Source organism: Equus asinus, chromosome 2, assembly GCF_041296235.1.
Source record: "Equus asinus isolate D_3611 breed Donkey chromosome 2, EquAss-T2T_v2, whole genome shotgun sequence".
NCBI lineage: Eukaryota > Metazoa > Chordata > Mammalia > Perissodactyla > Equidae > Equus > Equus asinus.
In genome coordinates this window covers 119,281,990-119,309,791 of record NC_091791.1, presented here as the reverse complement: position 1 = coordinate 119,309,791, position 27,802 = coordinate 119,281,990, and the positions used below count along the sequence as shown (strand labels likewise).

General features: G+C 41.0%; 1 protein-coding gene across 1 annotated transcript in view; it reads right to left on the bottom strand.

Annotated features, from left to right (window-relative positions):
- The window catches only part of GABRG3 (gamma-aminobutyric acid type A receptor subunit gamma3), a 591,608-nt gene that overhangs the window by 540,119 nt on the left and 23,687 nt on the right, over nucleotides 1-27,802 (bottom strand). The window contains exon 3 of the mRNA XM_044763427.2: nucleotides 16,636-16,703. Coding sequence (XP_044619362.1) covers nucleotides 16,636-16,703 — 68 coding nt within the window. The remainder of the gene's footprint in view (nucleotides 1-16,635; nucleotides 16,704-27,802) is intronic.

Here is a 27,802-nt window from a genome sequence, read left to right as displayed (position 1 = left end):
CCCCTAGGAGATGTGTGTGAAAGTCAGCACTCCTTCATGCCTATGACGTCTGATATATATTTTTAAAAAGGCCTCAGGAATATGGTTCTGCCTCCTAAAAGACTATAAATAGCTGACAAAAGAAAAATCTATACTTTTCCTGAGAGATGCAATGCATTATTATTAAACAGTGGGCCTTGCTTAGAATTGAGTTAGAAAATTGATTTGGAGGTTGAGGAGTCAAAGCTAATGTGGTGAAGGGCTCCTTTTGACATCTTCATAACATCTTCATGTTCATGGAGCTGGAGGTTGCTGGATTAGGCCCCCTGTCTGGTGCAGTAGTTCCTTATATACAACTACTGAGCAGCAAGAGGACCTGAGGCCCTTTCATGGTGCTGGCCAGCAAGGAAGTAGCTGGGCTGTCAGGTACATCTCTACATGAGGGTCACCTCCCCTCCTGTACCTTCCTGTCTCATTCAAGACAAGAATTCCAATTTCTGTAACAGGTATGCCCTGTGGTCCAGCTCCTGTCCTTAGTGTTGTCTCTCCAAAAAGAAGAGGGTTGCGGACACCAGGCTGGCTTCAGGAAACCACCACTTTCCAATCACAAAAAAAGCTACTGAATTATATAAGAAGCATCATCAAGAATCACTAAACTTTGGAGGAGAATGACATCAGCATCACGGTGGAGTGAGCTTTCCCAATAATCTCTCCACTCCATGATACAATGAAAAAGAACATTCATACTCCAACAGAGGACATCCAAACACAACACACAAAAACGTTGGAGAGACCCGTGCAGCCATAGGATGGAGGGTGGAGAGGCTGGAGTCCCCCTCAGAGGAAGGGGCACTGGGTAAGAGAAAATTTTGCTCCCTCCCCTAAAGACTGATCCAGGACCATGGGCAGCCTCTGAGAGGGAAGGAAGGGGAGAGGGGACGTTTGTTCGCAGGAACATCAAGGATCCCCGAGGGCCCTTGCAGCCTAGAGGGAAGGCCTCTACCTAGGCAAAAGCTTACGCAGGGGCTGACCTGATCAAGCCAACACCCGAGAAGAGCAGATAGTGAGAGCAAAGAGGTTAATCTCCATAATATATAAGGAACTCATATAACTGAACAACAAGAAGACAAACAGCCCAATCAAAAATTGGGCAGAGGATATGAACAAACATTTTTCCAAAGAAGATATACAGATGGCCAGTAAACACATGAAAAGATGTGCAACATCATTAATCATCAGGGAAATGCAAATCAAAACTACACTAAGATACCACCTTATGCTTGTTAAAATGGCTATAATCACTAAGACTAAAAATGAAAAATGTTGGAGAGGGTGTGGAGAAAAGGGAAGCCTCATACACTGCTGGTGGGAATGCAAACTGGTGCAGCCACTGTGGAAAACAGTATGCAGATTCATCAAAAAACTAAAAATAGAAATACCATATGACCCAGCTATCCCACTACTGGGTATCTACCCAAACAACTTGAAATCAACAATCCAAAGTAACATATGTACCTCTACGTTCATTACAGCACTATTCACAACAGCAAAGACATGGAAGCAACCCAAGTGCCCATCGACTGATAACTGGATAAAGAAGATGTGCTATATATATACAATGGAATACTACTCAGCCATAAAAATGTCAAAATCATCCCATTTGCAACAACACGGAAGGACCTGGAGGGAATTATGCTAAGCAAAATAAGCCAGACTGAGAAAGACAAACACCAGATGATTTCACTCATATGTGGAATATAAACAAACACATGGACAAAGAAAACAGTTCAGTGGTTACCAAGGGAAGGGGGCTTGGGGGTGGGCACAGGGAGTGAAGGGGAGCACTTATGTGGTGACAGACAAGAAATAATGTACAACTGAAATTTTACAATGATGTAAACTATTATGAGTTCAAATAAAAAACATTATAAAAAATATTAGCAACCAAATACAGCAATATATAAAAAGGATTATACACCATGACCTAGTGGGATTTATCCCAGAAATGCAACAGCTGAAACACTGCATTGGTTTAACATCTGAAAATCAATTAATGTAACATGATACTAAAAGAATAAATTTTAAAATCACACAATCATCTCAACGGATGTAGAAGAAGCATTTGACAAAACTCAACACTCATTCATGATAAGAACAAACAAGGAATAGGAGGGAACTTCCTCAACCTGTTAAAGGGCCTGCACAAAAAACTGCATGTCTAACATCATACTTAATGGTGAAAGACAGAATGCTTTGGACCAAGACAGGGAACAAGACAAGAATGTCCACTCTCACCACCTCTATTCAACATTGTACTAGAGGTCCTAGCTAGTGCAATTAGTCAATAAAAAGAACTAAAACACATCCAGATGGGAAAAGAAGAGGGAAAAACTGTCTTAAGTCACATTTGACTTATATTTGTATGTAGAAAATTTTAAGTCTCTCTGTGGGGAAAAAAGAATAGGAGGACCCCAGCAACCATCATTGCTGAGGACTCCAACAGCCCTTAAGCTGCTGCAGATACACACATTGGCTACCAAGGACCCCACCGTCTTCACCAACGGTGACCTCAACTGATGGAGCTGCACAGAGACTAGGCCACTGTGCCTCCCCAGAGCCAGAACCGACTGCTGCACCCAACCCAGTCGGTGCCCCAGCATCCACCCATAGGTCAAAGTCTTTCCCTACTGAAGATAGCTTATAAAGTCTGGAAGAAATGACTGCTCTCTCAAATGTGCAGATATCAATGCAAGGTTACAAGAAACACAAAAACGAAGGACACGTAACACCACCAAAAGAATACAATAATTTTCTAGCAATCGACCTCAAAGAAAATTCTAAGGAATCCACAAATAACTACTAGGATTAATGAGTCCAGCAATACTGCAGAATGCAAGATCAGTATACAAAACTCAATCTGTATTTCTATACACTAGCAATGAACAATCCAGAAATGAAATTAAGAAAATTATTCAATTCACAATAGGATTAAAAAGAATAAAGTAAACAAAATAAGTAATAAATTACAAGACTGTACAATGAAAACTATGAATCACTCCTGAAAGAATTTAAAGATCTAAACAAATGGAGTGATATCCCATGTTCATAGATCGGAAAACTCAGTGTTATTAAGATGACGATACTCTCCAAATTGATCTAAAGATTTGATTCAATCTCTATAAAAACCCCAGCTGGCTTAATTTTTGCATAAATTGGCAAGCTGGTCCTAAAATTCACGTGGAAATGCAAAGGATTTAGAATAGCCAAACAGTCTTGCAAAAGTAGAACAAAATTGGAGGACTTACAATTCACAATTTCCAACCTTGCTCCTGATTATAAAGCTGCAGAAATCAAGACAGTGTGGTACTGACGTAAGGATAGACATACCAATGGAAGAGAAGTGACAGTCCAGAAATAAACTCTTATATTTATGGTTAATTGATTTTTGACAAAGGTGGCAAGAAAATTCAAAAGGGGAAGGAGATTCTTCTCAACAGATGGTGGTGGGACAATTGGATATCTACATGCAAAAGGATGAATTTGGACCCTTACCTTAAGAATTAACCTACACAAAAATTAACTCAGAATGATCACAGACATGAGAGGTAAAACTATAAGGCTCTTAGAAGAAAATAAAGGAGCAAATCTTCATGACCTTGGGTTAGGTAATGATTTCTTAGCTATAACATCACAAGCATAAGCAATAAAATTTTTTAAATGATAAAAAAAAGAATCACCAAATTTTGATTTTTCTTACTGACCTTTCTCTCCTTTTTGAAACTCAAGGCAATATTTACCCATACTCATCCAGAATCTGCCTTATTTTCTATAATTTATCAAATATCATGGATACTAGCTTTGTGCTCACATTGATAAACCTTTTCAGGCTCCTAGAGTCAGGATTGGTCTGAAGTAGGACACCAGTACTTAAAAATTAAAAAAAAACTTCTCAATTTCAGAGTTGAATTAATTCTTAATACTTATTACATATTTTCCAGTTTGAAGATTATTTTCTTACAACTGAACTTCACAAACCTGTATGCATTTATTAATCTGTGTGCAGAAACCCCAGGAAATCACAAGAAGAGACAAAAAAGGACAGTTTAAAATATTAGGGATCAGACACACATTCAGCTAATAAGGACATGGGGAAGTGTGACTTGACTGCCACTATCGAGGGGTTTGTTTTTTATTACAACAGGAGCTGAGAAAAGGAGTCATTTGAAGGGAAGGAGTGGGTGTCTTCTGGAGTGAGGGAAGACATCAATGTGAGCCTTAAAGAGTGAACATAATCTTTATAGAAAGTAAAACTGCACAGTCATTCCAGGAGAGGAACAGGATGAGCAGAGGCATGGAAGAGGAAAGGGAATTGGGGCAATGCTGTCAGCTCATCACACCCACAGCATCACGTTTCTGAGGACGTGGTAGGTGGTGAGGCTGAAAGACAGGCTGGAGGCAAACCCAGACCGACAGTGCTGGCCAAGGAGCCTTTATGCTACAGGCACCCAGGACTCACACAGGTTTTCAAGCAGAGGAGCAATGAACTCAGACCACCTCCAGAAAGACACTGCGGCACCTGTGTGAAGGCACTATGGGAGGGAAAGAATAATTCACACAGGAAAGCCAATTAGGAAACTGAAGTAGCCCAGGCTAAACATGATGCAAGCCTAAAGAGGCAGCAGAAAAAATTAAAGATAGAAACAAAGAAAACAGCTCCTGAAGCAAAGTTCCAAGAGAGCAGAAGGCAGAGCCACCAGTGTTGGAGAGAGGACAGGAGGTGGTTGAGGGAGCCCATGAGGACCCTCCGCAGGGCAAGGCTAGGGGGAAGGTGATGGACCAGGGCAAGAGAGGCCTGACAAAGGCTGCCGGAGCCGGATGGTCAGGGAGTGTGAATCGCCGACAGCCCCCAGCAGCCCCCAAGAGAACAAAGCCTTCTCCCTTACCACCCACAGTCCCTACAGCACAGAGGGAAAGCTTGACATCTTCCCCAAAGGCCGGCCTCCCTTGCTCATTCCTCATATCAAAAGAAGAAAAAATATCTTTCACTCTTCCTCTTGAACGGTCATGGTTATTGTTTTCCTTACTTGTTCTTTGCCTACATTCCCATCTCAGCCTTGAGCCTTCCTGATGTTGCTCTGAAACTTCCTTCTCCTTCTGCATCTGTGCTCTGTCCTCTCAAGGGTGAGGCTCTGCACCCTATCGTATACCTCACACCCCCCGATACTGGGGGAAGCACAGTAGTCGTTCTGATAGTGGGAGAGTTATTGACAGGTTTCATACAGCTGCTGCTGTCCAGGCCATACTGTCAACCCTACCACAGGGACTAGGTGAAGCCAGCAGTGTCCAGAGTGGTCAGTTCAATGAAAGTGGGAAGGCAGTGATGTAGCACCATGGCCCCCTGGCAGAGGCACATCTGTAGTGAGAACAGGACCACCTAGGAGGAGGACCCCGTAATAGTGGCCATGCCATTATTCATCGTACTCCTTCACCACCAAGGGACATCTAGGGTTGGAGAGCAAAAAGACCTGATTACAGAGCACCCTGGTTGATCACAGTGCTGAGCAGCTGATATCACCCCAGGCGGTTTCTGTACATGTCAGGACAGTCAACGCAGGTATTTGGTGTTCTGGGCCCAGCACTGTGCAGACAACTAGGATGTATTAGTGAACAAGATGCTAAAGGTTCTGCCCTCCAGAACTCACATCCTTAAATATTACCCGCCCCCAATTCTGTTAAATTGCTTCATCCCTTCCTTGCTTCCCCATTCATTGACTGGAAGTCTGCTGAGTCACATATCTGTGCTGGATTGAAGGATGGAAGAGAAGCACAAATCTGTGCCCTGAGGGACTTCAGAGTCTCATGGGAGACACAGATTTGAAAACAAGTGGTTATTACTCATGTGGAGATGTATACAGAGGTTATAGAGGAGGGGCCATAATTCATGGGGCCCATCTTGACATGGGACTCAGAGCCCCTGCAGACCTCACTTAGGTATGAAATGGACTGCAGTGGCCAGGAGAGGCTGACACCAGTGGGTGTCTTCCTGGGAGGTACTGCTATTCTCCCTTCTCCAGAAGCCCTTCGCAGCCTGGAGTCATGTCCAGTGTCCAACCCCAGCACTTCCTTACCTTCCTAGGGAGCCTCACTGCTTGTGAGCTGAGAATGGCTGCCTGCCTGGTCACAGGCTCCAGCTATGGCTCCTTCAGTGAACAGGTTGGCTTCTCAGGATGGGGTATTCAGGAAAGATGACTCACACCCCTAGGACCAGCCTGGGATTCAAGTCCTGCTTCTGTTTACTCTCTGTGGGAGAGTCTCATGTTCTTGAGTTTTAAGTGGAATGGTGATCCCTCACCCAGAGGGCTGTAGAGAGATTAGTGATACAATATGAATCAGAATCTAACTACGTGAGCAGCTGTACAAAAAGGGAGCTGATCCCATCGACCTGTCAATCAGAACCTGCTGTGATGCTGAGAGAGGGGTAAGGGTTGCTGGGTGAACTGCAGCCTCTTTGGCCAGTAGGAAGACAGTGTCATAGGGAAAGTGACAATCTCTTATAAATGAACAGAACCTGAAAACTAGGGGATGGGCCCTGTATTAGTTTGCTAGGGCTGCCATAATGAAGTACCACAAACTGGGTGGCTCAAATAACAGAAACGTATTGTCTCACAGTTCTGGAGGCTAGAAGTCTGAGATCAAGGTGTCAGCAGGGTTGTTTTTATCTAGGGGCTGTGAGGGAGCATCTGTTCCTGGCCTCTCTCTTAGCCGCTGGCCATCTTTGACATCCCTTGGCTTGTAGATCTCCACCTTCATCTTCGCATGGTGTTCTCCTTGTATGCATTTCTGTCTTCAAACTTCCCCTTTTTATAAGGACACCAGTCTTATGGATTAGGGCCCACCCCACTCCAGTAGGACCTCATCTTAACTAATTACACCTGCAATGACTCTGTTTCCAAATAGGGTTTCATTCTAATGTACTAGGGAAAGGATTTCAACATGTGATTTGGAGGGAATGGGTGGGACACAATTCAACCCATGACAGGCCACACAACAGGACTTGTAGATGCTGTCTGCTGCCTCCAGGGAGCTGGGTGGGATAAGGCTGGCCTTTCAATCCTTTGCATAATCAAGATAGAGAATTATTTTTGAAAGATAAATGACATTACATAATTTACCTGTTTAGTACCTTTTGTAGGTTTCCTCTCGAACCTAGAATAAAATCCAAACACCTCGCCTTGTTCTACAAGGCCCTGTTATGATCTGATATCTATGAGCTCTCGTATCTAAGCTCCTTCCACTCTCGCACAGGGAAAGCTTGACTGTGTGGTCTCATCTATGTGTTTAATTTCTTCATGGATCTGTCCACAAATTGAAACAATGGTGTTTGTGTTTGTTCAATCTTTTATGCCACAAGAAGTGAAGCCACATACACACTGTGGGCTTATCCATTTTATTCACCACTGTGTTCCCATTACCTGCCTCAGCATCTAGCACACAGCAGGTGCTCAGTCGTATTTATTGGATTAACAAACTCTGTGGGTCACCCTTGACTTCTCCCATTCCTTAATGCCTACATGCAGTCAATCATCATGTCTTGGAAGTTACATTTCTCAAATCCACACCCTCTTCTACAGTCCACTGCCACTACTCAGGTTCATGATTCACCATTTCTCACACTAAATTTCCATGACAATCCTAACGCACCTCCCTAACTCAGTCTTGCCAGCCCCTACCGTCTTCCCACACAATGCTACAAGAGGGATTTCTCTGAAAGATATGTGTGACCAACCACCTTAGGATCCTATAATGCTACCCCACCACCTGTGGCAACACCTCAGCATGGCATACCTGTCCTTCCATGCTCTAATCCAGAGATGCACACCCCAGCTGTAGCAAACTACATGTGGTTTCCTGTCTCTACGCAAGCTGGACCTATGTGAAGCCTTGTGAGAACCTCATCAAGGTGAAATGGGAGAGCTTCTTCGACCCTCTAATAGGAAATCCCAATCCAATGGCCCTCCAGTTCAGAAAAAACATACAATATAAAGAAGGTGCTCTTTTCAGAGGTACATAATGTAGCCCATATTGTGAAGAATAAGGGATATCAATGGTGAAATATCCCTCAGAAATGGAAAAGTTCAAGATAAAAAGAAAACCAAGGAGCTATGCATACATTTGAAGGAGTTAGTGTGCAAGAAAAGACCACTGCTCACAAAGGACAGATGTTTTATTATTATTTCAGATATCTCAGTGTTCTTAAACAGCTGAAAAGTTCATATCCATTCCCACAATGGGCATTAATGCCCCAGCCTAGCAGGCAGCATCTCTAATGACATTTTATGTAAAAGGCAAAAAGTTCCAAGACACTAGGCGAAAAGAAAAGATGACATCCAGTGTAAGTTTAAAATGTATTGTTTTTACATTTAAGATGTGTCTGTTAGCACAGCTCCCACTAATTTCCTTTCACTTTAGAGCGTGAATGGTGTTCTGCCACCTTCCAGACAACATGAGGGCCTGAAGCCTTGGCTCCATTAGCCATAAGCTTGGGTGGTGATATCAACAACCTCATAAGTTTACTGTCAGAATTAAATTTTTGAAAGAGTGGAAGCACTGAGTGAGTGAGTGTTAATATTATTAGAGCAGGAGAAGTGAATCTACTAACTAATGAAATTGGGTCCTGAAGACATAGCAAAGTGTAGGGTATGCAGGAACTGTGTGTGTTCATACACAAAGATACACTAATGGATATGAATGAGGAGAGGCAGAGGGTGAAGATGGTTTTTATTCATTCACTCGACAAACATTTATCAGGGCCTCTGGACTGAATCCTAGGGGTATCAGTAAGAGATGTGGCTGTTGGCCTCAAGGACTCCTAGTCAAACGGGCATCTGCTACAGACTGACGTCCTCTGGATCTCAGGTTTAAAGACATTAAAAGCCTTTAAATGTCTTCTTTCTCATCCTTGGAGATTTTTTTTTTAAGTTCCAGAAAGCATTCCCATTTACACTATGTGGCTCTTCCGGTGTGTATTCTATTGATTTCTTCAATATGCATATTTTAGATGTTATTATTATTATTTCCACTGCTGTTATCTTGGAGCAAGTTTTCTGTCTAGTGGTGAATTAAATCTTGAACACAAAAGCTTTATGTGTAAAAGTATTATTTTCCATTTCTTAAAGGAATATTAAAACTACATACAAGATCATCCTTTTAAACAACTGATAACGGACAAGTGCTCTGTTCCTCTAAAGCTAATCTTGCTGGAATAAATACATAATTACTTCCTTTAGGTTGCCTCAAAGAACTATTATTTATAGGGAAAAACTGGACACACTGGACTCTAGAAAATTCTCTCCTCTTTGCTAATCCAAGGCATTTGGGAAGGTTACTGAAGCAAGAAAGAAATTCAGTAAAGTTTCATAGGGCTTTACTCTTGGCCCCAAATAACTCCTTGCTGACTATTGGTAATCAAACCTTATTCCATCTAAATGTAACATTTCAAACCAAAGGTACATGGCTATGATGAGATAGCTTATCGTAGACCAACACTCCCACTAAGAACAAATAGAAAAGCTAGATAAAATATACATTTAAAATATCTATTTGAAGAGTCTGAATACTTACAAGGCAGGGTCCCCATGGTAGCCCACATTTCCCACATACAGCTTTCTCCCCAGAACTTATCTGCTGGTGGGGTAGGTACAGGATATGGAGAAGCTGGTGGGAGGGCATCTTGAGGCTAAAACTGGAGTTTGGGGCAGCCAAGGAGTTCTATTAAATAGGAGAGGCCAAGGCTTCAGAGAATACAAATGATGGGGAAGTGAGCCAAACAACAGCGGTTTTCCCTCAATGCCTTTACTGACTAAACTGCATAGAGAAGAGGTTAAAAGCAGTTAAAGAAACAGTTTAAAAAGAGCAGAATTTTCAGCCATTTCATGGTGCCAGAAATACAAAAATTAGAGTTCAGGACTCTTGGAGTGGAAGCATTCCAGGCCCTCCGTTGAGATTCCTGGGGAGCCGTCCCCAAGAAGAGGGGGGCCCAGAGCCCAAATGAGCCTCAGCAAAACTGGAGACCAGCCCCACCCCTGCTCTGACCTCCAGACACAAAAGGGAACATCCACTGAAGCTTCTATCAGTTTTTACAGACAATCAAAATTACCAGGCATATCCAAAAATGGGGCCAAGCAATAAAGCAGACAATAGAAATGGTACCACAGATGGCCCAGATACTGCAGCTATCAGCCGTGAATTTAATGATTGATGTGTTCAAGAAAAATAGATTGCAAGATGGAGAATTCACCAGAGAACTGACAGCTATTAGAAACAATCAGACTAAAATTTTAGAAATGAAAAATACAGTAATTGAAATTAAGAACTCAACAGATGGCTCTAACGTGTAACTGGACACAGACGAGGAGTGACTTAGTTTGCTAAAAGGTAGGTTGGAAGGTTTTGCACTGAGTGAAGCACGGACAGCAAAGGGATGGAAAGAAGACCCCAAGCAGTAGAGACAAATGGGACATGGGAGAAATGTTTAACATTCGTGTGATTGGAGTCCTAGAAAGTAAAAAGAGAGAGAATGGTGCAAAAGCAATACTTTAAGAAATAATGGCCAACATTTTTCAAAAGCTGATGAATGGTATCGAACTACAGATGTGAAAGCTGCTATGACCCTTTAGCAGGACAAATGTAAAGAAAACCAAAACAAGCTAGCACCATGGCGTGCAGCCTTCTCTTCTTTCTGACTTGCCTGAGCTTAGATGCCTTCAGAAAAGTTTTACAAAGCAATGGACATCTTCTAGTAATAATAGACCTTTTTGGAATGGAATTTACTTTCCTTCCCCTGGCCTTCTGTGATTTGACAGGGTTGCCTGACTTTACCTCTTAAAACTGCAGCCAAAAGTGAGAGGAGCAGGGATGAGGTTCACAGGTGTCACCAAAAGCTTCCCCAATGCCACTTCTAGCTGCAGATCATCCCACAAGCTTTATATTCTTAGGTTACGTATCATTCAATGGACCATTCTGATAATGTTTAACCTGTCCCCATGACCTACACAGCTGCCCCTTAATTTCTGGGTAACACAGAGTATCAGCCAGCTATTGCAGTAACATCATGTTGCCTCAATCACTACATGTTTTGGATTTCCTCAGATGACTTAGTACCACTTTTCGTAAAATCAAAGGAAAAGAAAGAAGCCAGTCTGAGAAGCCTACATAATATAGAGTTCCAAATGTATGACTTTCTGGAAAAGGCAAAACTCTGGAGATAGTAAAAAGATCAGTGATAGCGAGGGCTTAGAGAGGAGGGATGAATGGGTGGAACACAGAGGATTTTCAGGGCAGTGAAAACATTCAGTATGATACTAAAATGACGGATACATATCATTATACATTTGTCAAAACCCACAAAATGTACAGCACCAAAAATGAACCCTAATGTAAATTATGGTCTTCAGTTAATAATAATATATCAATACTCATTCATCAAATGTAACATACGTACCACAACGCAAGATGTTAATAGGAGAAATGGGTGTGTGTGTGTGTGTGTGTGTAGAGGTATATGGGAACCATCTGTTATTTCTCCCCAATTTTTCTATAACTTAAAATTATGCTACTTGAAATAAGTCAGAGAGAGAAAGACAAATAATACTGTATGATTTCATTTATAAGTGGAATCTAAAAGAACTGAAATCACAGAAACAGAGTGGATTGGTAGTTGCCAGGGGTGGGGTGGGAAGGGGATGGGTGAAGGTGGTCAAAAGGTACAAATTTCCAGTTATGAGATGAATGAGTTTTGAGGGTGTAACATACAGCATGAAGACTATGGTTAACAATCCTGTAAAGTTGCTAAGAGAGTAAACTTTAAAAGTTTTCACCACACACACAAAAAGGTAACTATGTGAGGTGATGGACATGTTAACTAACGTTATTGTGGTAATCATTTCACAATATACATGTATATCTAATCATCACACTGTACACCTTAAACCTACAGGTTGTATGTCAATTATATCTTAATAAAACTGGAAAAACATTTTAATTGCTCTAAAAAATAAAGTCTACTAATTTATTTTTTTAAAAGGAAAGCAACCCTAACACTAGACTCCCCCTGAGCTCTTCTCTTCTCAAGTTCCATGTTAAAGCTGTCACTCTCTAGGTGCTGCTGCTGCCTTTCCTTACTCATTGCAGAAACACAGGGAGTCATAGCAAGAATCATTGCTCTGGGGTCTCCATCTTCATGAGCTTCAGCTTACTCATCAGAAATAAGTGGAAAGGGGCAATATATTCTCCACTGGGATCTTGTGAAGATCAAATGAGATGAGATCAGTAGCACAGAATAGGTAGAAAAGCACTAGTTCTCTTTGTTCATTTCCTAAATGGTTGTTTAAAGCGAATAGTCTCAGAAGTAAACTTACAAGCTCCCCTGTACAGAGCTTCCATGGTCCTGGAACAAACCATGAGCAATTTCTGTGAAGAACCTGTTCATGTTTAGATATGCTGTAATGACAAAGACAGAGAAGGTGGTAAAATCTTCGTAGAAGAACGTTCTCTTAGACCCAGCTAAACCAATTCTAATCTCCTCAATAACTAGAAAAAGCATAAACAACCCCAGTATAAACAAGACAATGAAAATCAATCTATGAAACAATAGATTGAAATGCAACTTCATTTTTATTTAACAGGGAAAATGTCTGAAACTGAATCTTCAATATTAATAATATCAATAAAAGAAGCAGAGAAATGGAGAGGAGGAGAGGAGGATAAAGAAGAAATTGTTGTTTTCTCTCTTTCAGTGATCCTTAAATGAATATTTGGGAAAAAGTGATAATTTGATCAGGCTTTAGCTTTATAATCAAAATCTCAATAACAATTTATAACCTTAAATCCTGTACATCTCTCTAAATTGTGCCTTTTCTCCATAATAGATTCTTTAATTTGATTATTTTAGTCTCTTTCATATTCATCTCTTTTTATTATTATTGCCAACTCAACTCCCAATATCCGCTCACATAGTCTTTTCTCTACTTTGAAATTGCTTTTATTTCTCATGAGGTTCACTCTGAAGCACGTTAAATTCTTTTGAAACTGTGTAGTTTGGTTTCATAGATATACTGGGTATGTGTGATGGATTCAGCAACGGCAGAATAAATCCTTTATCATTTTGACTTCCAAGAAAAGTGTTCAGAGCACAAAGGTTAGAAATACTCATCCCTCAAGAAGCAGCTCTGCACAGAAAACTTTTAGGGCAATGAAACTGCTTTGTATGATACTATGATGGTGTACATATGTCATTACATATTTGTTCAAACCCATACATGTACAATACCAGCGTGAACCCTACTGTAAACCATGGATTTGGGGTGACAATGTGTCAATGTAGCTTCATCAGTTGTAACAAACCTACCACTCAGGTGGGAGAAGTTCATCATGGGGGGATTATACATGCATGGGAACAGAGGGTATATGGGAAATCTCTCTACCTTCCTCTCAGTTTTGCCGTGAGTCTAAAACTGCTCTGAAAAAATAGTCTTTAAAAAATAAAAATTTAAATTAAAAAAAAAAAGCAACAGCTTGGAAGTGTCTGCCTCGTGATGCCTTCAAAACCTCCCTCAGGGCTGTTGGCTATTCCCTCCTCTGGGTTCCCTGGCAAGGGATCCATCTCTGCTCTGCCTCCTGTGTACCACAATGATTTGTTTATGAGTTTGGAGTTGCTCTCCTAGAACAAGAAGTGAGACTTGATTCATCTTTGTCTTACCCACATCCAGCACAGGGCATGACATACAATGGTCATATGACAAATGTTTACTGAACGAACAGAGACAGAAATAGAGAAATCCACCCCTCATAGAACATACACAGCAGCTAAACATTTAGATATGTGTGTGTGTGCATCTAGATCTAGACGCATTTTTTTTTTTTAAGATTGGCACATGAGCTAACAACTGTTGCCAATCTTTTTTTTTTTCTGCTTTATCTCCCCAAACCCCCCAGTACATAGTTGTATATCTTAATTGCAGGCCCTTCTAGTTGTGGGATGTGGGACGCCACCTCAGCGTGGCCTGACGAGCAGTGCCATGTCCGTGCCCAGGATCCGAACCCTGGGCCGCCGCAGTGGAGCACGTGAACTTAACCACTGGGCCACGGAGCCGGCCCCTAGACAAATTTTTTTAAACAAACCCTTGCCTGCCCCTATGCTTCGCTTAGCTCAGGTAAGTTAGCAGCACATTTTCTCTTCCTCATGGAATTAGACACGGGAACAGCCTAGACAACTGAAGCTCTGCTGAGACCTGACTATCAATATGTCACTATTTCCAGAGTAAAGCATCTCCTCTCATTCAGCTTGCCCACTGTTGCCTGCATACTGGCTTCAGTTTCACAAAATAAAAGGCAACCAACATTTATTGGTCCACCCTCTCACTACAACAGAGATATCTCTTAAGAAGAAAAAAATTTGAATCAAATGAATTTTCAAGATATTCAAGGCAATTATTCTCCTCAGTCCCAGTTACTAAAAATCTAACACTTGATAACTTGTTGAAACTTCCTGAGGACATACACAACACCGATGCTCACGCATGTTTCTCAGGTGATGGAGGTCTTACAATGCCTCAGACCATTTTGATTACAATCATTCCTTACCTGTTAATGGAGGGGTCAGAACTAACGATTTTAAATCACAACATCAGCTCTGTGTCATAAGGGAAAAAGGGGATCTGACTGGAGATCTTGCTGAACTTGAACTAATCTCAAGAAATTCGACCTGCACATATCTCAGATGGAGATGGGTCTGCACACTTCCCAAGTGCTGGGATCAGCTAAATCTAAGGATGACGTCTGACTATTCAGCGAGGCTTCAAGTTCTCAGTCCCTGGCAGGTCCAGGGTGCTGCCCAGCTGCACTCACCCCCTTGGCATTTGAACATCACCTCAGTCCTCACCCCCTAGTCAAGCCACATACCCTGTCATCCTGCCTTTTATAGAGGATCTTCCTACATTGTTCCACCTGGCAAACTCCTTCCTATAAGTCAAGTTTCAGATTGAGATGACCTCATCAGAGAAGTCTATTCCAATTGCTGCCAACTTGCCTGTGGAGAGTGCCTGCCATCAGCAGTACCTATCACCTGTGGATGACTGTCACTTACTTAGTCTCCTTCTCTGCAGTCTATGATTTCCACCAGAAATTTCCATTAGTTCCAATAGCAAAGCTTAGTACTGGGCACAAAGTAGATCTCAAAGTTATAGGAATTCATGAAAATCCCCAGATACACGAATGTAAGCATCTGCTCCTAAAATAATTTTGTAACTATATATCTATGCAGGCAGTTCTTTTTTTTAGTGTTAGACTTAAATTAGCGTTAGACATAAAGGTGCTGAATAACGTGTTGTGGAACAAATGTAAGAAAATAAAACTCCAGAATAAGAAACAAATAAATTAAGAAGTGATGACTGTCTCTATGTGGTCAGCTGAATCACTATTTATCAGGGAAAGGGAACTCTGTATTTACAATTTACATTTTACTACCTGCAGCCCATAGGTCATATGAAGGGAATTCTCTTTGATCCATTTCACCTCTTTGTTAGTGCCCCATCTTCATTCAGTTCATGGAGGACCTGAGCGATTTTTTTGAGTCACCCATAAATATAATTTTACCCCTCATGGAAACTTTATATCATCAGAGAAAAGATGAACACTTTATATCATCAAAGAAAAGATGAACAATTTTAAAATCTGGCAATGAAAAGAAATGATTTTGCTACTAATTTTGGAGGGATTATTTCCATCCACAGAACACTGCAATGAAAGAAAGGCATCTAAGTCAGCATTTTGGCAATTCCCCACCCTCAGCATCACATGGCCCCCAAATCCAGGAGCAAACATGCAGCCATGAGCACAGAGAAGGCCCCAGCCACAGGACTTCCTGATACCACTGGGTCTGCAAAGGCACGTGCTGCTCCTGGAACCCTGTACACTGCCCTCTTGGAGGCCCACCATGGCCCATGGACACATCTACACTAATGTCCTCCAACACTCCAGCACTTTCCTAATGGCTCAAACTAAAAACCAGCAAAGGCCTCCTTCTACATGGAAACAGTTACTTTAGGAGCTCATTTTGCTTATAAGTCTGTGGAAATACCCTACTGGGGAAATCACATATTTGGCCCCATACTTTCTCCTGTGGACAACAAAAAAGGCAGTTTATTTATCCTCAGAGTTCAAATTGAAGACCAAAGTATAAACTAGGTAATCTCAGATCCTTTCCTGAGAAACACTAAAAGTCAGGTCCCTTGGATCTTGAAAAAATGAACTAAAAGTCAAAAAGCTGTCATTTACATTCTTCCCAAGGATTAATGAGGTCAGATGTAACCAATAATGCATAATTACAAATAATACCATCTGAAAATCTACATGTGTGTGGCGATGGGTGGTGAGATGATTCTTAATCATGAGAGCAATGCCTCAATGCTAGCGTCACAGGTTCACCCTCTTGACTTTTACCGTTTTCAATATTTAAACTACCAGTAAATGCCACAGATTTAAGAAGTCAATTGTGAGTTTTAAATCTGTATGATAAATCTCAAACAGAAATCTACAATGAGAATGTAAGAAAGAACTGATACAAAGTCCATCGGATCAGAAAAGAAAATAGCTTCTTACCATGTTTATTGAGGACACAGGACCAATGCTGTTAACATAGATGTCAACATCAATTACGGTTGGTTTTACTGTGGAGAAAAACACATGTGTGTCAATACTTTGTGCCAGAGACACCAAGGAGAGCACTATTCAACTGCCTTTGACTCAGGCACTAACACCTCAAGAGTATGTTGGAAAGGGGTGGATTTTTCTTTGGGACTTGCCTTGTAGTTACAATTCAGACCCTGCCTGTCTCTCTCTTCTTAAAATTGTCAAGGGATGAGAGATTTCTATTTGTATTTAATAAGTTCCAGGAAAACAAGATATTTCTATGCTGCAAGTTGCCAGTGATAGACGACTATAAAGATATTCTGTAATATGAATTATGCTGATTACACGGCAAAAAAAATACAAAAAGATAAAATATAAGACACTGCATAAGTAATTTAATGTTACAGTTTTGCTGTGAAGCCAAACCCAAGTTATCGGCAATATCAGGGATGCCCTCAGATTATCTATCCATCACACGGCTGCCTAGCTACCATCCCAAAGCAGAGCAACTCAAAGTAAAGATCTAGAGAGTAGTACAAACACCAAAGGGGAATGAAAAACATTGTATATTGTTATTATTAAGACTTAAAGACACATAACACACATTTATCACAGACTTAAAATCAAGTAATCCAAAAAAGAGTAACACTTTAGTATGTCAAGGAATTACAGTTTCAACTATTATGGCATAAAATTTATATAATTAGAAATTGAAATATCTAACATTGTGCATCAGAGGTAAAACTGGCTCATTTCACCTTAAAGAAAACTAATTTCTCTTTCCTCGGCAGCAATAGAATTTGAGAGACCAGTAACGAGGATGTTGAAATGACCAACCTCTGAGTCAGGGGCCCATGTCCTATGAGCAGAAAAGGTTTCCTTTCCTCAGCACTCAACAACTGATGAAAGGGAGGACAGCACCAATTTCATAATATTTCTGCCCGGGGGAACATGAACAACACTCCTGAACCTTTGCACATGAAATGGATTGTTTCCACGGAAACAAGAGTGTTTGTATCTGCAATTATTTCAATAAGCTTCCTTCAATTTCACTAAATAACTAATCATTCAAAGATGGACTTCTGCACTCTACTTTTGGAACTACAAGTGGCACTTCTGAGCTCACAGTCCCTTGTTAGACTGTACATCCAGCAGTCTTTAGCCTGAGCCATGATTTCCAGACCTCCATAAAATAAAAACAATGATTATGAATTTGAACCAACAACTGTAACATCTGTCAGTACAACCAAGTCATGTTAGCTTCCAAGAGCTGTGGGCATTTTGGAAAACACGCCAACCGAATTTTGTATACTATGTATATAGTGCTAAAATTTCATAAATGGACTGTTCTTCATTTTAGACTGAGATTTGCTAACTATTATGAATAGTAAGTAGCATCTTTCTTCAACCTAACTGAATTCAGCAGGTCTTCTGTCTCCAAACACTGCATAACCTGTCTTAAGTCAGTCAATTGAGGACCTACTTTTTGCAAGAGACTTTTCTGGTTGTTTTATGGTATTTATTAAGCTTCCAGAGCTTTTAATCTCATTAAATATAAGGACATACAGACATAAAGGCTTAACAACTTCAAGTGGGAAGTGCAAATGAGTATTAAGTGCAACAGTGCAATAAAGGTTTTAGGAGAAAAGAGTTTGGAATAAACATGCACATACATATGCACACACACGTGCACAAAACCTGGGGGAAATCAACCGTTTTAAGCAAACCCTCTTTTCAGCAGCCTCATGCTAAAGTAAAGGCATATTTAGGAAAGCGCCTCTAAGAGCGGCACAAGTGGCTCAAGTTTTATAACTCAAAGACTCGAGATTAAGCCCTGACAGATAATCTTTGACAAGGGTGCCAAGACCACTCGATGGGGAAAAGGATGGTCTTTTCAACAAATGGTGCTGGGAAAACTGGATATTCACATGCAAGAGAATGAAGTTGGACCATTACCTTATATCATATATAAAATTCACTCAAAATGGATCAAATCTAAACATAAAAACTAAAAATATAAAACTCTGAGAAAAACACGTAGGGGGAAAGCTTCATGACATTGGATTTGGCAATAATTTCTTGGATATGGCATCAAAAGCACAGGGGACAAAAGAAAAAATTAAATAAATTGGACTACATCAAAATTATAACTTCTGTGCATCAAAGTCGAAAGGCAATCCACAGAATGAGAGAAAACATTTGCAAATCATATATCTGATAAGTGGTTAGCATCCAGAATATAAAAAAAAAACTTCTACAACTCAACAACAAATAAGAAAACAAAGGGCCAGCCAGGTGGAGTAGTGGTTAAGTTCATGCACTCCACTTTGGTGGCCCAGGGTTCACTGGTTCTGATCCTCGGCACTGACCTACACACTGCTTATTAAGCCATGCTGTGGCAAGCGTCCCACATATAAAGTAGAGGAAGATGGGCACAGATGTTAGCTCAGGGCCAAGCTTCCTCAGCAAAAAGAGGAGGATTGGCGGCAGATGTTAGCTCAAGGTTAATTTCCCTCAAAAAACAAAACAAATAAGCAAACAACCTGATTTAAAAATGGGCAAAGGACTGAGACATTTCTCCCAAGAAGATATACATATGACCAATAAGCACATGAAAAGATGCTCAACATCATTAGCCTTTAGGGAAACGCAAATCAAAAGCACAATGAAATACCACTTCACACGCATTATGATGGCTACTATTTAAAAAATAACACGTGTTGGCCAAGATGTGAAGAAACTGGAACATTTGGGCATTGTTGGTGGGAACATAAAATGAGGCAGCCACTATGGAAAACAATATGGCGATTCCTCCAAAAATTAAACATAGAATTACCATATGATCCAGCAATTCTACTTACGGGGATATACCCAAAAGAATTAAAAGCAGGGATCCAAACATATACTTGTACACCCATATTCATAGCAGCATTTTTCATAACAGCTGAAAGGTGGAAGAAACCCAAGTGCTCACGGAAAAATAAGTGGATAAACTAATGTAGTATTACACATGGTATATTATTCAGACCTACAAAGGAAGTAAATTCTGAGTGATTCATATTCTTTTACATGATGGTCAGTCAGGTACAGCCACAAGACGAGAGGCTCAGGAAAACAAAGTTTATTATACTCACAGGTCCCAGAGACAAGAGGTTTGGCTGCCTTGAAGGGCCACATGGGCAAGACACCAGGGTGGTCAGGAGTCAGAAGACAGGGCAAGGGGGCTGGGCAGTGCTTAGGCCATGATCTTAATTGGGGTTTCCGAGGGAAAGGCACAGCAGGGCAGGGTAAACAGCTAGGACTGGCTAGTTTGAATAGTTCCATGGGCTTTGGGCTATTGGGTTGGTCTCTAGTGGCCTGGTACCTGGCCCTGTGATGATTAAGGCATAAGAATACTGCCTTCTGGGGTGCATGGGGCAGATAGAGGAGGTATGGTTTTGGATTGGTTGGTTTGCATGTCAAAGGCATTCTCCTGGATGGACCCTTTGCTATCTCTAAGAATTGGCTAGCTCTGGGAAGGGCAGTCTCTCTCCAGCCAGAAAGAATTTTTAAAATATAAAAAACATCATAATATATAAAAAATTTAAAAGATACATATATGTATGTATTTGTATATACAATAACTGACTCATATTACAACATGGATGAACCTTGAGGACATCAGGCTAAGTGAAATAAGCCAGTCACAAAAAGACAGATACTGTATGATCCCATTTCTATGAGGTACCTAGAGTTGTCAAATTCATAGGGACAGAAAGAATGGTGGGTGCCAGGGGCTGGGAAGAGGGGAGAAAGGGAAGTTGTTTAATGGGTACAGAGTTGCAACTCTGCAAGATGAAAAGAGTTCTAGAGATGGATGTGCTCATGGTTGCACAAGAACGTGAATGTACCACTGAACTGTACACTTAAAAATGGCTAAAATAGGGGTTGGCCCTGTGGACACATGGGTAAGTTCGCACACTCTGCTGCAGGCGGCCGAGTGTTTCGTTGGTTCGAGTCCTGGGAGCAGACGCGGCACTGCTCATCAAGCCACGCTGGGGCAGTGTCCCACATGCCACAACTAGAACGATCCTCAACGAAGAATATACAACTATGTACCCGGGGAAAAAAAATTTTTTAAATCTTAAAAAAAAAAATGGCTAAAATAGTGAATTTTATGTCATGCATATTCACCACAATAAAAAAAAGAAACCATTAAGCTTTGGGTAGTTGGGAGAAGGACGAGGAGTTACACAGAGATGGAAAAGCCAGGAATAGGGAGAGAGGGGATGGTAATTTACTGAGTGAAAGGGGGCAGATTCTATCGAAAAAGAATGTAAAATAGAGCTGATGGAATTGACTCCCATATGCTTAGTTCAAAAATGGATTCACATTTCAATTTTCCTTTGAATTCTACCTTATCTGTTTGGATCTCATTATTTCCTAAAAATTCACAATCAGTATATTTGAGAAGAGTCATAAACTCATAAATTGTGCAGCATAAATGAACACTGCAAAGACGCACTAGGTAAGCCTTGATAAGCATCAACCACAATTGTTCCCTTGAAAGACTGAGGTGGCTCTAAGGGGAGTTATATAAACAGCACTTTCTACTTGCCTCTGTCACAAAACCAATGCAAATACCTGTTTGGTTATTTTTCTCCAGCCTGCCATGGGCTTCCTCATCCTAGAACAAGATCCGAGGACTATTTGAACTATGAGTCATAAGCTGGGGAATTGACCCAGACATACAGACAAGTGATGGCACCCTTCAGAGTGGCCTTGTTGGGGTAAGGATGTAGGGCCAGGGTGGGTCTGTTCACTGATGGATCTAGAGGCACATGGCTGAACTTTGAACTCCAAAATGCTATTTAAAGCCTGGAGGTGAACAGATTCTTTGTCTGGTTTATTCTAGACACAAAAAGAATACTGTCATGAGAAAAAGTAAATAAATTATATTTTAATGAAAGAAAGTTCCTGATGTCAATCTCTTTGGACCTTGACATCCAAAACCACATTTAATATATAGTTCAAGGTTCCTGTTAAACAAACTTCAGCCTCTCTTGTGAAAATAAAATAAATCAATTTTTATTTCTAAAATGCCCAAGAAGTTATCTGTTAAGGGGCCTCACTTAAGTGTCATAAATGTTTACTTCCTGGCACATGCCTAAAATGCGAACCCTGAATAAAACAGGCAATAAAAACATTTCTGTGTTACCTGCCACCAGTTTACTGTTTCCCAATTTGGTGGTATTTAAACCTCAACAAGTATTTTTCATTTTCTTGCCTGACCAAGTTTGGTGGTTACTTTTTGTCCCTGGCCCCCAGAGGTGGGCACCAACGTCGCTCAGTGAATCAACTAAGGCATGCCCCCCAAAACAAAGTTGACTCTGAGCTTCTCTCCTAACAATCAGCCTAGCTGACCCGACTCCAGATCTTCTCCTAACTTTCCCAAGGTGGAATGGAAAGTTGTACCCAGCTGGCTTCTCAAAACTCCCAAAAGTTTCTCTCTAAAATCACAGAATTATGATGGTATATTTTACTTTACAAAAATTAGGGAAGATAAGTAAAAAGACAGTAGAAAACAGAAGAGTTATGCTTGGTGCACTGTGGATTCACGGGGCCCTAGGGCTGCATTAATCCTCTAGGGAAGGCAGAGGGCAGGAGTCCACCCGTGAAGGAATGAGGCTACAGATTAACAAAAACACCCAGGCCTCAAAGGCCACAGGACTAGTACTAATAGTCTTTTGGTTGTTCTTGAGTCATTTGATTAATATCTCTTACAAAAGATAGTCTCACACAAATTTTAGATAAGTGTCTGGAGTCTTTTAGGAAAATGTATTTTACATGTAGCAACTGAGAAGAAAAGATGTACAGCCTTTCTCTGAAGCTCCATATTATTAGATCACTTTCCATTGTTAGGTCATGAGCACCCCTTAACATCCCCGATGATCAGGACTGGCCCTTGGAAAGGAGGGTCTACATGAGGTCTATGTCCCTCCCCACAGCATCTGCCACAGTTCCTGCCACACAGAAGGCACTCACAGAATGTTCCACAACTATGGTTCCTGAAAATGGTGGTTTTAAGTTATTATATTTACTTGGATTTTACATGTTAACTGTTCACATGAGATAACAAACTGAAACATGAAGAAGAAGAATTTTTAAATGTTCCCCAGAAGCTGATGATGACTATGAGCTGACCCAAGTAGTCCAGTGGGCAAAGAGCTGATAAAAGATCATCCAAGACAAGACTACTCCCGAAAATAGGCATCTGTTACAACAGAAATCATATTAAATCCCTGGGAGAGCAAAAAGCTGAGACTGGCACTGGGAGAGCAAATGAAACCATTTATAGTCATTCACAAGCCAGAGAGAAATAGACAATGACAGAAATGCAGGTTAGAATAGATGAGATATGGGACTGGTGAGTGTTGACAGGGACAGAAACTGTGGAGTGGGAGAAAGGTCCAGGTGTTTATAGCTATCCACAGAAGGCAATCCTTAATGAGCTTCCCCCATACTGGTAGCAATAGCGATGAGGAATGGAGACCCCAAAGAACATTGAGCAGATGTGCCAAGTGAGGTGACATGAGGTGGAGCATGCTGTCTGGCTGCAGAGTGACTCTGCCGCTCACCAGTTCTGTAATCTGTTTAAAATCTCTGTGCCTCAGTCGCCTGAGTATAAGATGAGCTGATAAATGAAACTAATTCACGATGGGAGCTGGGAAGGAGGTGGTGACACTGCTGTGAAGTAAGTAGCAGGTGCTCAGTACATTTTTTGCTATAGCTGCTGGGGTCCCTGGAGTTAAGACACAGAAAAGAATGCCAAAGTCGTGCATTTGCTGCCTTTTTAAACAATATTTAGATCCAAAAGTCACCCTGGTCACTTGAATTTCTGCTTTTTCACGAAAAGTTTAATTATATTGATAGAAACATTAAATATCAGCAAATGAATAGAAAAAAGAGGAATAAATAATATCAACTCTCATGCTCTTGAGGGTTAAACAGAAGGGCTCTTTCAATAGCTGGGCACCTCCCTTCCAATCTTCCCTGCCTTTGGGGAAAGGGAGTGGGGGCTCGTCTGCTATTAGCCCCTCCGGCTCATTGCCCCTTCCTTTACCTGAACTAAGAGTCCCGCTGGGCAAGATGATACACTAGGTAGACTGCTCCCCACTTCATTGCCAACTGCCCTTTAAGTACTGCCCACAAACAAAAGTATTGCTGACATTTATTAAATAGCACTGTAATAAGAATTTAATCAGTATGTAATACCATTTCCATTCCCATTTTACAGACAGGAAGTCAAAACATGATTGAGGAGGTGACTTATCCAGGATTCTGCAGCCTCACCAGAGCCAAATCCCAGGGTTCTGCCCTCAATCTCCCAGAGATTTAACTTTGGTAATGAGGCTTAAAACAATTCTGGGGAACAATGAGTTTAGTGGAAGTTTATCATCATCATCATCACTGCAAAAAAAAAAAAATCTTTCCAGGGGCCAGCCCCAGTGGCCTAGTGGTTAAGTTCAGTGCACTCCACTTCAGTGGCCCAGGTTCAGTTCCCAGGTGCAGACCTACACAAATCGTTTGTCAGTGGCCATGCTGTGGCAGAGGCTCACATACAAAAAAAGGAAGATTGTCAACAGATGTTAGTTCAGGCGAATCTTCCAGAAAGAAAATCTAGGGGCCAGCCTGGTGGCACAGAAGTTAAGTTTGCACATTCCGCTTTGGTGGCCTGGGGTTCACCAGTTCTGATCCTGGGTGCACCGCTATCAAGCCATGCTGTGGCAGGTGCCCCACATGTAAAGTAGAAGGAGATGGGCATGGACGTTAGCTCAGGGCCAGTCTTCCTCAGCAAAAAGAGGAGGATTGGCATCACATTTTAGCTCAGGGCTAATCTTCCTCAAAATAAAATCTTTCCAGGATCTTCTTAAAATGTAAATACTTTGTCTTTGAGGCTTATCAACAGAGATTTGTTTTAAAATGCTTTTCTCTAGCTTGGAGAATACTAAGTTTTGGGGGATAAACGAAGGGATTTGGGTTAGAGGTACATGGAATCAGCAAATTTAGTTAATATAGTTGTGCCAAGAACCTAAGTCCATGCAAAAATGTTTGACATAACTTAGTACTGCAGCATTGAGATGATGAAGCCACTATTATGGGTCCCCTTTCAGCTCCGTTAGGGTTCTATTTGGCCAGTTAACTTGGTTCTCACATTTGATTATAGGGTTTACAGCTAACCCCATCTCCATTAATCCTAGAACTATGGATGTAAACTCTAAAGTCCTCACTTCTTTCCCAATCATCCTTTCAGTATGTGATCTCAAGTGAGCCAACAAGAGTTTAAAAAGATCAAGATAAAGTTGTCATCACTTCAAACCTGACTAAGACTTAACACGCAATATGGAAGAAGGGAAAGAGTGAGATTCTGCATTTGTATACACTCATATAAAAGTTTATTACTAAAGCAGAAAGCTTAAGAATGCATATTCTCCAAAGAATGAAAAGAGCAATGGTGTTAAAGTTCAGAACCACAAATCCTTCAGAAGTCCAATGGGTAGGTGCTTAAAAGCTCATACTTAAATTTCTACCTCTTGAAAGAGTTTGGTGGTAAGAATATAAAACAACAGAGAAAACCATCTGTGGGTATGAAGTACTATAATCTTACAAATTTGACTCTGACATATGACATGAAACTAACTTAAATTTCCTGGGACTCATTTTCTCCACCTGTAAACTGAATGTTTGAAGTACGTTTTCCTTCCAACCATGAACTCTATTACTTATCACAGGAAAGATAACTTTTAACAACTGCCTTCTCCTTTCTACTACCTGACAGGGAATATCAAACTGCATTCACCAACAGAATTTTCAGTAACTGCATTTCTTTTTCCTGAGGAAGATTCACCCCAAGCTAACATCTGTTGCCAATCTTCCTTTATTTTGTATGCGGGTTGCCATCAAAGTATGGCCAGTGACACACGAGTGGTGTAGGTCTACACCCAGGAACCAAACCTGGACCACCAAAGCAGGGCACACCAAACTTAAGCACTAGGCCACCAGGGCTGGCCCCTTACATTATATCATTAAACAATGAAAAGATTGCAAATGGTATGAGAGGGCTTGTATTTGACAGATCTCATTGTAATTTACAATGCGATAACAGAGTGACATCAGCAAGATGGTAGAATAGGAAGCCCCAGATCCTTCTTCCCCACAGAGACACCAACTTAACAACAATACATGGACCAAGTGCCTTTGTGAGAAATCAGAAGCCAGTTAAGAGGTTCATGCACTCCAGTTTGTGCAGCAGTTAAGAGGTTGGCTAGCTTCGGGGCTGGCCCCGTGGCCGAGTGGTTAAGTTCACACGCTCCGCTGCAGGCAGCCCAGTGTTTCGTTCGTTCGAATCCTGGGCGTGGACATGGCACTGCTCATCAAACCATGCTGGGGCAGCATCCCACATGCCACAACTGGAAGGACCCACAACGAAGAATATACAACTATGTACCAGGGAGCTTTGGGGAGAAAAAGGAAAAAAATAAAAATCTTTAAAAAAAAAAAAAAGAGGTTGGCTAGCTTGAAACCAACCATGTGAAAACCCAGTAGGCAAATTCATAGCACACACTTGCCAGGGCCCCTCCCAGCATAGCATGGCCTATCATAGACAGAAAACTCCCAGCTCCTGATTTCCTCCTGAAAAAGGAAAGAGAAGACTGGAACATACACCAGACATTCTGACTTTTGGGGAGACTGCCCAAGAAACTAATTTCTGTCTCACCTGAATTTAACTACTGACAGGAAGAGGGCACCAGGTTGGGGATTACTAAGAATAAAAGCCATCAATATGTTTTGGTCTATCAGCAGAGTCTGCAGTACCACAAAGAGACATTAGGGAGAGCTCCAGTACCATGACTTGCTACAGGTACTGAGAGAGTCCTCAGCACCATAGACACCAGAGGGAGCTGCTGGGTAGAAACCAGCAAACCTCTTCAATAAAATTTACACATAGGAGTCAAGAGAGGATGCATCCCCCCTAGAAAAGGTTTGAAGTCTCCAGAACCTCTAGCCAGGAAGATTGGTGAAAGTCCTCCATGTACAAAACCAGATCATAAAGAGCGAGAGAAGTGGCTAATTTTTCAAATGCCAAAGTCCCACAGAAGATAGCAAGGCATACAAGCCAGAGAAACATGGTCCAATCAAAGAACAAATTAAATCTCCAGAAACTGACCCTAAAGAAACAGAAATATAAGAATCATCAAACAAAGAATTCAAAATAATCATCACAAGGATGCTTAATGAATTAAGAGAGAGCACAGATAAACAACTAAATGAAATCAGGAAAACAATACATGAACAAACTGAGAATATTAAAAAAGAGAGAAATTATGAAGAGAATCCAAATGGAAATTCTGGAGCTGAAGAATACAATAACTGAATTGAAAAAGTCACTAGAGAGGCTTAACCAAGTGGAAGAAAGAATTAGTGAACTCAAAGACAGAACATTCAAAATTACCAAGATAGAGGACCAAAAAGAAAAAAAAAAATGAAGAAAAGTGAAGAAAGGCTAAGGGACTTGTAGGATACCATTAAGCAAAATAACATATGGACATGGGAGTTCCAGAAGGAGAAGAAAGAGAGAAAGGGCAGACAGCCTATTTGAAATAATGGCCAAAATTTTCCCAATTTGGAGGAGAGAAATGGACATAGAAATTCAAGAAGCCTAAAAACCTCCAAGTAGAATAAATTTAAAGTGATCTACACAGACACACATCATAATCAAACTGTCAAAAATCATCAAGAGAGAATCTTGAAAACAGAATTAGTAGAGTGACTCATCACGTAAAAGGGAGCTCCTATTAGGCCATCACTGCATTTCTCAGCAGAAACCTCGAAGGCTGAATAATAAAAAAGTAAAAAATCTGAACAGACTAGTAACTAGTAAGGAGATTGAGTCAGTAATAAAAACCTTCTAACACAAAAGAGCCCAGGACCAGATGGCTTCACTGGCAATTTCCACCAAATTTTTAAAGAATAAGTAAACACAATCCTCCTCAAATTTTCCCAAAAAATTGTAGAGGAAACACTTCCAAATTGATTCTATGATGCCAGCACTATCACTCTGATACTAAAGCTAGAAAAGGCATTACAAGAAAAGAAA